We start from the raw sequence: 10,442 nt of genomic DNA, 5'->3' as shown, positions 1-10,442 counted from the left end.
TAAGTAAGAGGGTGTGGACAGTTTTTTTTTTCTTTTGATATTTGAGCTTACGGATGTGACTTGCATGGTCTGTTTAGTAAGAATCATCTGGTTACCACATGTGAGCAGATCTTTTTAAGGCTTAAAAAATCAATGCTTAAAATTTTCATAAATTTCAAAGCTCATAAAATCATGTTTTTTTTCATCAAAAAGCATCATTCATCAGTTGATTCCTAGCAAATGTATCATGTTGAACACATCTATAAGCTCCAATTTGCAAAACATTGCGTGAAACATTGAATATATATATATATATATATATATATATATATATATATATATATATATATATATATATATATAAAAGTTTTCATAAAAGGAGACAATTTTATTTTTTATTTATTAAAAAGAGTTCAGTATAATAGAAACAAGACTACCAAATAAGAACATAAATATCTAGATCAAATAGAAATATAGTATTGTCACCTTCTAGACAACATTTAAGTTTCTCAATTGCTAGATTTGGGGACTACTGTTTCTCAGTATTGGAAGGAATTCAAGTTCTGATGTAATTCTTATGCCACAAACTTCATATTTGGAGCTTACAAAATGGTTCCATTGATGAATTTGGCAAGTTATCAGCAGCTTAGCGGGTATACTGATTCTCTCATATTTTGGGGGTTCTTGTTGGGGCCGGGTGTTGATGTCCTCCTGTTACCTGGTAATGACAGTTCCTAGCCCCAAGGGGCCTTGGTCACTAGAAGTGTAGTCAGGGTTCCATTCCCATGAGCATCAGTCCCTTTCATTAATGAGGACAATGGATAAACTCTTGCTCAGCTGAAGCTTGGTGCCCCCCTGGGGGCAAGACTGGTTTACATTGTTGGGACAGCGACCATGTTTTGGCCAGCCTCTGAACCAACACTTTCATGCGTAAAGAAGCTTCTTATTTGCCCCATTTCTCATGTGCAATCAAACATGAGAAAATGAGGCTGTAAGATTTGAAATCACATTTAAAGTCATTTTATGCACTTTTCATGTGATTATAGATCGCATTGTCCAACCATGTGATTTGGAATCACATGCATAAGCGTGTTTGCTTTGGTCACAGGTGGGGATGAACAATCACAATTGAGAGTAAAAGCTATGATTGTTGGTTGCAGGGTCAATCTTGTGACCAAATTTAATCAGTTTAAAGACGGTAGCAATCGCAGCTGGCAATCACAATAACTTGAAATTTCCCCGCATTTCACCAACCTTGAGAAAGTGTTGTGATTTACAATCACAGGGTCTTGTAAAAATTCAAGAATTTCATGGCATTGCAAACATGGTCAATATGAAATCATGAGATTTGTTTGCATCTCATGTGATTTCGTCTGAATTGATTCATAAAGTTAACAAATATAGTTTTAGGAGCTAAAGTTTAGTTTTTGTTATTTTTGGTTCTATGTAAAACTTTTCTTTTAATATTTTTGGTTAATTAGGACTTCTGTCGTTTCTGGTCAAATAAGAACTCTATTGGTTTTTGATTGAATAGAAGAGCTGTCATAAATTACATTGGAACCTAATGTTTTAAATTCACTGGTTAATAAAGTTGAGAATATTTTGCTTTCTTCTATCGTTTCTATGGACTCAAGGTTTGCTAGCAGATGCAAGGGCAGGAGCTGAACGTGTTGGTCTTTCCCTTGGCAGGATAAAAGCAATTTTCATTTGGATATCCTAGTTCAAGGATTCCTACTAACACATCCATGTTTTGGTGGCATATAAATATGTATTTGGATTCAGGAAATTCATAGGGTTGAACTTAGGAATTCAAAGTCTGGGATTCTATTTCCTAAACCCTGCAACTCTTTTTTGGGATTTAAAAATGGACAACTGGAAATCTGTGTAGACTGAACAGTAGAATTGGAATACAATTCCAATTTAATAAATTATAGATGCAAATCATGGCAATAATCACCATCATATCTTGCTATTCTTTCTCGCAGTCATTATCTTCTGTCATGTCAATCATCTTTCCTTTTCCTTTTTCTTTTTGATCTTTTATCATTTATTAGCCTCATGTTCTCAGTAACATAAATCTCACCCTGCATTGGCGAACATGCATAGACTTAATTTGAATATGAACTGAATCCATTAAACATATTGTTTATGCCTTTATTAAATGCACTTAGAGGGACCACGTTTGAGCCAGGTTAACTGAACCAAACATAGCCATGATTGAGTCGAGTCATTTCTGAAACAGCAGTTAGGTTCTCATTTATGAAAAGAATTTATCATCCTCACATACCACAATGTTTGGTACTTTATCAATTGCATAAAAATATGAACAAGCAAAATTTTTCTCTAGTTGTAATGCTGTATACATCAGGAATCATAATTTATTAACAAATAATGAATAAATGTTCTACAACAATAAGCCCTAAAAAGAATGAACTAAAATTAATAATACAGAAAAATATAACCAACCATCCCTGCTTGCCCCACTAATCTTCCAACTAAAGATTCCCCTTTCCAATCCAATAAACTGCTGCCCATATAAACTGCTCCTTAAACTTCACTCCCATGAATGTCCAAGAACAAAACCTGACTTCCCACATTAACCGATAACATCCAAGAGTTGGCTAAAGCCCCACTTTACTCTGTCCCCTCATTCAAGAACAAGTCTCTAATGCATCATAATGAGATGATATTTTGCCTTACATGTGCATGATTAGCCATGACCATGAGGGGGCAGTGTCCCTTGAGACCAGACAAATCATGTGCTGCACATGCGGCCTTCATAGACCTTGTTCCCGGAATGACACCAATCTATACACCATTTGTTTGTTCTGAATGCTAGTTCCCATAAGCTCATCATAGATGCCAGCTAGCTTGTTGTGGGGTTGCCCTTGCACATGCATTCTGGGACTGGATATGCAATGACATCCCGGCCGACCTTGGCTGTCCTAATTTCTGGTTGTCCTAATGACTCCTGGTGTAACTCTTTTATGATTCTGTTGAACTCCGGCTCTGGTAGAGAGGTGTTGAGAAAATAAGGAAGCATCACCCTTTTGTTTGGAACTATGTATTTCCTGTGACCAGCATATGCCCTGTGCCCCTGAAATTACAAGGGATAGAAGATCAATTAAGCAGGCAGAGAAGAGAAAGACCAGCTCAGTCTTGCAGAGCTTAGTAGCTCTAGAAATCAACTGACCTGAATTTATGAAATTATGAGTCTAGTACAAGGGATAGAAGATCAATTAAGCAGGCAGAGAAGAGAAAGACCAGCTCAGTCTTGCAGAGCTTAGTAGCTCTAGAAATCAATTGACCTGAATTTATGAAATTATGAGTCTAGGTGCAATTGGCCATGACTTTCGACTGATCCTAGACTATATAAGTTCGCTAGCACTCTAGCCTCCCGGGTGCCATCTCAATCTTTAAGCACCAATTCTGATTCATGCTCTTCAGCTTGATGTAATTGCAACCATTTCTGATCTTAGCCAAGTTGGTTTCAAAACAAGCAGCTCAGTCAAGAAAGTTAATCAATGAAACTAACTTGCTCAGCATTGGGTTTCAAGCAAGAAAGCTATCAAAAACTATCTCACATGGATACGATTGTGGATACGGGGATGCAGCAATTTTAAGAAGTTTTCAATATGACTGGCATATAAGGGGACGCAGGCCAAAATGGCGCACCCATGTGACATAGATTGGAAACAAGCAGACAGAAACTCATAGTTTTGGTAGCAAAAGGATTTTATCTGTTGCAGTAGTTTTGATATAACAGATGGATATTTCGCGTTCAAAGATTTTTTCTTGCTTATTAGCACAAGCAAAATGCAGCTCAGATTAGCATATCTCCCAACTGAAGAGATGAATCAGAGAAGCATGGAACGCATGTGGGAATATAGAACATGGCAATGCTGTAAAGGAACCGAATTGGCTACCGGCCAGTTCCTTTATAACAAGGAAAACAAGGAGATGAAGAAGTAATACCTGAATTGCATGCCCCATGTTTCCACCATGGGAAGGCATGAAGACATCACTGTTTACAGAGACAATGTAGTCAATGGCCGCAAGAAGAGACGCTCTGTTCGCAAAGGGCTCCAGTTCCCCAGGCAAAGACAAGTTGTATTTGTTGTAAAAATGAGGGAATTCCCCCGTCAACGGTTCAAGTGCTTCCATACCACCAAAAGGAACGCCTCCAGCCCAGTATATCCTTGCATTTTTTGGTGCTCCCAATGCTTTAAGCAATCTGAGGAAGAGAAAGGAAGACAACCCTTTATTTCTCCGTTTGTTCTACATTCCTAACTTAAGACTTCCACAAGTAATTGTGCACTCAACATCATGTGAAAACACAACCAAGTTTCTGAACTACATTGTAACAATCAAAATAAAACTGCAACATAATGAATCTTATTGAGTTCATGAACCCCATACGGTAATTTCGCGAACTCGGTCGAGTTTCACTGAGTGCATAAAGAAGAGGAGATTTACCTAGCCACTTCCATGGCATTCAAGGGGCAGAGGCCGGCGAGCTTCCGCTCTTGGTACGTCATGTTTGATCTCGCCGTTAGCAATTCCGGCCGGGATTTTCGCTCTTGGTTTATCATCTCATCGTGCTCGCGGCTTAGGCCGGGAAGACAGCCAGTTCTCACCCACACATCCTTCTCCATTCGTAGATGAAGCGCCATGTACGGCCCCTGCTTCCACATTCTTTCTGCAAGCCTGTTTCCCAGCTCCCGTATTGGCGCCGAAAACCTCAAAGCATGAAAGGCCACCTTCAAAACAAAAACAAATTAGCATCAAAGAAACTTATCATCTTCATAAATCAAGTTTGGCGCTCATCACAGTGAGTCGGCATTTAGCAGCAAAGAACATGAAAATATGGTCACTGACGCATCAAATAGAAAAACTTTGGGTGCAAGGAAATCAACAGAAAACTAGAAGGCGTTCTCGGTCGTTATATATACCTTGCATCGAAGCTTCTGGAGATCCGGCGGTAGGTCTTTGGACAGCCTCGAATCCAAACCCCTTAAAAGCAGCACCCCTTCTTTGTTAAGCTGCAGGACGCAAACGCATAGTCAACATGGGAGACTCTGTGGAATCGCAAAGGAACTTAAAAAATACTAAACATTCACTAAACTAAAGTTCTCCTGAAAATAACGCGTGACGCGTTTCCAATTGCCGGGCCCGTTTTGCTGGCCCCGGCAACAGTATATAAAACTGAACCGAAGTTTTAATAAGACGTTATTTTCAGCGGCGTGCCAAGGACCGAGAACAGTGACAAAACCGCAAAACGTATACAAATCAAGGGGTGTACTGGGGTTTTAGGGGGGCTCACCCTTCTGAGGTACCGGGAGCGAACCCAACGGGGCGAGACGTGAACCGGCGTCCGCTTCTCCTCAACGGGTCTGGTCATGAGATGAGTCGACGGCAGAGACGATACGACTCGGACGTGGCCCTCTAAGGACCTCTTGAAATGCTCCACGTCGAAGATGTCCCAGAACTCACTGAAACAAAAGCGTTCAAAGACACTTGAGTAGGTTCTCAAAAACTCGGCGGAGCTCCGCCGAGGAATTCGACGGGAACGGGACGATTACCTCTCGTCCTCCCAGACGACGTTGACCTGGAGGATGGGCACGACGAGCGCCGCGCCGAGTATCCTGGCGATGACTACGGCGTCGACGATCTGGTTCCTCTGCTGGTTCAGCCCGCCCGAGACGACCACCACGAGGAACTTCCGCCTCTCCCGCGCCACCGTCTCGCTCTCCCTCCGATACTCCCTGCTGAACTCGAGACACGGCCGGTATCCCTCCCCGTCCGGCTGCCTCCAGAACTCCAGCTCCTCGCCGCCGATCCCCCGCCCCGCCATCTCGTGCGCCGGGAGCGGCGCCTCGAAGCCCGAAACCCCGCCGCCGCCGCTGGCCAACGCAACCGCGTCGACCGATCCGATTGCCTGAGCAGGAGAGCAAGGCTTGGATGAGAAGGGCGGGAGGAAGGGATCGAGGTCGAAGCCGATCTTGAGGACGGCGAGGAAGGCGACGAGCGAGAGAAGCAGGAGCCACAACCTCCTTCCGGCGATCAATCGGAGGTTTCCTCGACGATTCTTCTTTGGGGAGAGGAGAGAGTTGAGGGAGGAGGAGGAGAAGGACTGGACGAGGTCCGCCGGGACGGAGATGTAGGAGAGCTGCCGCTGGTTCTTCGGCCGCCACATCGCCGGAGCCGGTATGGGCAGTTTCGGTATTCTGGGTTTCCGAGCAAGAGAGCAGCAGGCCTTCTCTTCCATCAACCCCGCGTGAGGAGAGGAGCAGAGTAGCGGAGGCTGCAATTTATACGGGGGGTGCTCGGACAAGGGTAGTTTCGGGATTTCGTTTTTCGAAAGACAACGTTGCACGCTTGGGGTTGGGTAAGGTCTTTCAGAGATATAATTTACCGTTGATGATGAATTTTCAACTTTAAAAACATACCTATTTTAAAACTAGTTTTTTGTTTTTTTTATGTTGATTTGGTAAATGATTCCCTTTTTGCTTTTTCCTTTTTCTTTTTAGTATAAGATTTGTAAATACTTAGTTATTCAGTTCGGAGGAAAGGTTCGGTGAGGATGTCAATAGTTTGGATTTGGACCCAAAGTTCAACCAAATCAGTATCAGTTTAGCCTATTCAGTATCGATGATTTAAGGTTAAGTTAACAAAATAGACCGAATTGGATCTCGGATATGGTTCCCAATTTGCTGAACCTCGACCCGGGAAAACCCCACCAGCTTGCACTTCTACAGTTCCAGCGCGTGGCCCGAGATACAGTCAAACCCCAAAACTGTCCTTTTTCTTGGGCCGATCAGGGGTTACGAGACATAAAGCCTGGCGCGTCTTTGTCCGCTTCCCCTTTTTGTATAATTCTTTTCCTTCCTTTTCCTCGAAGCGGGTAGGGAACAATCTCCGGTATTTTTGGCTTAGATGAGGGGCATTCAGTAAATCCATCTCACACGAGGAGGCGCCCCCGGATGTTGTCAGTATCGGTGCTAATCGGTCTGTATCTTCCGATACGTATCGTATCGGTAGAAAATAGATACGCATCAACTTTAAATCGGGTATTTTTTTAATAAATGTAATATACTAATTTTTAAATATGATTATAATATTATTTTAATAGTTTAACACGTGTCACATTATGATTGATACGTATTATTTTTTGAAAATACATAACGATTCACTTGAGTATCGGTATCGTCCCGATACATCTGATCGTTGACAAACGATTCAGCGCCGATACCGATACTGACAACAAGCGCGGGGGCGTTAAGAAAAGGAGGGCCTTTCTTGTGAGCTGCCCTGGGAAGCCACGCCCCTCTGCCAGCCTGGTAGCTACCCGCTGCCCGAAGGCACGGAGCGCACGGTTTCGCGCCCCTCGTCAGCGCCAGCTGTTAGTAGCCTCCAACTTGGCAAGCCCATCCCTTACACGTGTGGGCTCCGAAGGAGATCAAGCTAGCGTGGCACGATCTACACCGTTCTATCTCCCTCTCTCTTAGCGATTGGCCAACCACGAGGGTCCACGTGGGACCCACAGAAAACTTTGAAGCCGGAAAGCTGAGAGTGCCTTCCGCTTTCGCCGATCGGCTGCCAGCTGGCAGGAGACTCGGCAGCCAGCCTGCCGATCGAAAACCAAAAAACCCGGCGCGTGTTTTTTCCTGGATCGGCGATGTGATTGGTGGAAATTCATTCCTCTATCAGCTCATCACAGCGAATCCGCACCGTCGATTCAAAGATTCAAAAAACGATGATTTCATTCAAGGCTCTAGTGATAACACATGCCAGACTTGTTCTCCACGTGAAAACGATATTGGTTTCAGACTTTTTCTCTTGGTCAAGAAAAGAATCAAACGCTTTGAAATCCAGTTCTGGTTGGCCGTGGCTGGGATGGTAACGAACCCAGCGGGTGGACTGGCAGGTTCTGTCTTATGGTCAAACGATTGCACACCTTGAGTATTGAATTTGCGATCTCCTTGAGGTCGAAGGCTCTTTAAGCTGAGCCACCTATCTGGGTTGAACTTTTTAACAGTGCTCTGTTTTACAAGCAAAAGTTAAGGATAGTTTACAAAGGGGTAGTATTTGGCATTTGCTGCCCTGGTGGCAAAGAAAGCTCTTGTGAGAACTCTTAGGGCGAGGTTGTTTAGACAATATGATATGTTCAATGAAAAATGATTGTAATGTTTTTTGAAATGCCTTCAAATTTGTCAAATTCGTCTGCTGTGTAAAATCATAAACATTGTTAGTTTTATGACCTTTTTAGTTCTTATACCAATCATTTTTGGCGTGAATTTCTTTTATTTGTTAATTTCCTCTATCTCTAACAAAAATTCTAACCTCGCAAATACTTGAGTTATCATGCATTAAAAATTTATCAAATTCACATAAAATAAGTTTGAGCAAAATTTTTATTAAACTACAACCGACAAACATCACAAATACTTGAGTTACTTCGCATAAAAAATCTGTATTTTTTTAACTTGAACTGACAAACATCATAAATACTTGAGTTACCTCTCATAAAAAATATAATAATATCACATAAAAAATTTGTGATTTTTTTTTAACTCAAAACAACAAACATCGCAAATACTTGAGTTACCTCGCATAAAAAATATAATAACTTTGCATAAAAAAATTGTAAATTTTTTTAACTCAAATCGACAAACATTGTAAATACTTGAGTTATCTCACATAAAAAATATGATAACGTCAGATAAAAAAATCTGCAAATTTTTTTTTACTCAAACTAACAAACATCGCAAATACTTGAGTTACCTCATATAAAAAATGTAATAACACCGCATAAAAAATTTGTGATTTTTTTTTAACTTTAACCAACAAACATCACAAATAATTGTGTTATCTCGTATAAAAAATGTAATAGCATCACATAAAAAATTTGCAATTTTTTTTTTAAACTTGAATTGACAAACCTCTCAAATACCTGATTTACCACACATAAAAAATGTAATAACGCTGTATAAAATATATGTGAGCAAACTTTTTTTTAAACTTGAACCTCCAAACATTATAAATACCTGAGTTACTTCGCATAAAAAATTTCTTAAATTCGCATAAAAATCTATAATTTTTTTTTTAAACTCGAACCGAGAAACTGCACAAATACCTAACTTACTTCGCATAAAAAATGAAATAACATCGCATAAAAAATCTGTGAATTTCTTTTAAATTTTAAAATGTGTGCCTTTTTTCTACGTTTGAGATGCTAGTACTTTATCTGGATCAAGGTTATTTTTGCTTCGGGTTATTTTTTATCTGGTATAAGCATCTCCAAAATTTTGCTTTTTTTAAGAACAAAATCAGGGGTTCTTCATGGTCCTCAAAATCTCCTCCGAACAATTTTTGAATTTTTCTTATCTTCAATGACTTTTCCTGTGATTCTGACGAAGCTACGACATTCTTTCTATCAACTTCTCTTGTTAATTTGAAAGGTGAGTTTTTTATGGTTTCCAACCTTTGGATCCCAAAATCCGATCCGCACATATAGTTTAGGACTCTTTTTTTTGAAAAAATATAATATGTTTGTTTTGAAGATTTGTGTTTGCTTTGAAGATACTTTATTATATGAAAAAATAATATCTTTGCTTCTTTAAATATGTTTGTTCATTATTATATGATTTTTTATTTTTCTATGTATATGTAATGGGGCTTGGGTTGATCGTGCATAAGGTGTTAATGTGGGTAGTTAGTTTTGCGGAGTGATTGTTATACGTATTCTATTTTCAATAGATGTTGTATAATCCATGTGATTAGTGTAGGTAGTTAAGATGACTTCAGTACTTGCTAAAGTATGCTATCTACTGAATTGTACATTTATTATTTAATTTATCGTGTCATCTGTATTCGTTAGTTTTTTCTTTAATAAATTTTTTTCTTTGTATTTATATGCTCTTTGTTAATGAATAGCTCCAATGTCTTATGTGTTGTATATATATCTTAGGTAGTTCGTAATAAGTACAAGGACAACAAAAAGAAAAGAGAGACATGACGAATGTCAACCCTATAAAGCCCCATGGCCAGCTGTTGTGCCTTAGGTAACAGATGTGCAAGATGTACGAAAGACTGGCAAAGAGAAAAAAGAATTTGATTTTGATGAAAAAACTTGGATGGCAAGTGATGTAAGTGTAAAGTTTGGATGTTCGTTTGTTTGTTTGTTCTTTTGTATGTGTACTCATTCGAATATAAGATGCATGAACCACATGTACCATATATATAGCATTTATCATGATTCATAGAAAGACTTTAAGTAAAACACAATCACCTCATAAAAAAAGAAGAAAATCTGTCAATGATGATTTACCTTACTCCTTATTTCTTTGTGAGTAAGTGCAATCTTTAGTTTACATTGTATTATTACTAAAAATAAAAAAAACTAACTTGCATACATTGACTGGTCACAATAATTGTTGATAAGGTATCCTTGCCTTACATTT

The 10,442-nt window shown here is 39.8% G+C and overlaps 1 protein-coding gene across 1 annotated transcript; it reads right to left on the bottom strand.

Annotated features, from left to right (window-relative positions):
• Positions 1-2,339: 2,339 nt before the first annotated feature.
• LOC149830392 (O-fucosyltransferase 20-like) lies at positions 2,340-6,256 on the bottom strand. The gene is made up of 6 exons (XM_090015800.1): positions 5,562-6,256; positions 5,303-5,471; positions 4,932-5,021; positions 4,456-4,739; positions 3,955-4,213; positions 2,340-3,076 (listed from the first exon to the last, which is right to left on the bottom strand). Exons 1-6 carry the CDS (start codon positions 6,245-6,247, stop codon positions 2,846-2,848), a joined length of 1,719 nt encoding a protein of 572 aa, XP_089871926.1. The 5' UTR covers positions 6,248-6,256; the 3' UTR covers positions 2,340-2,845.
• Positions 6,257-10,442: the final 4,186 nt, after the last annotated feature.

This window comes from Nuphar pumila, chromosome 8 (genome assembly GCF_984573655.1).
Source record: "Nuphar pumila chromosome 8, dmNupPumi1.hap1.1, whole genome shotgun sequence".
Taxonomy (NCBI): Eukaryota; Viridiplantae; Streptophyta; class Magnoliopsida; order Nymphaeales; family Nymphaeaceae; genus Nuphar; species Nuphar pumila.
This window is presented reverse-complemented; position numbering and strand designations above follow the sequence as displayed.

What these genes read in the sequence shown, in the direction of transcription:
- LOC149830392 (XM_090015800.1), bottom strand. Translation starts at nt 6,247, where the DNA reads ATGGAAGAGAAGGCCTGCTGCTCTCTTGCTCGGAAACCCAGAATACCG. An exon ending in TCCAGAAGCTTCGATGCAAG is followed by an intron (nt 4,740 to 4,931) that starts GTATATATAACG and finishes TTTGTTTTGAAG; the next exon opens with GTGGCCTTTCATGCTTTGAG. An exon ending in AATGCCATGGAAGTGGCTAG is followed by an intron (nt 4,214 to 4,455) that starts GTAAATCTCCTC and finishes TCTCTTCCTCAG; the next exon opens with ATTGCTTAAAGCATTGGGAG.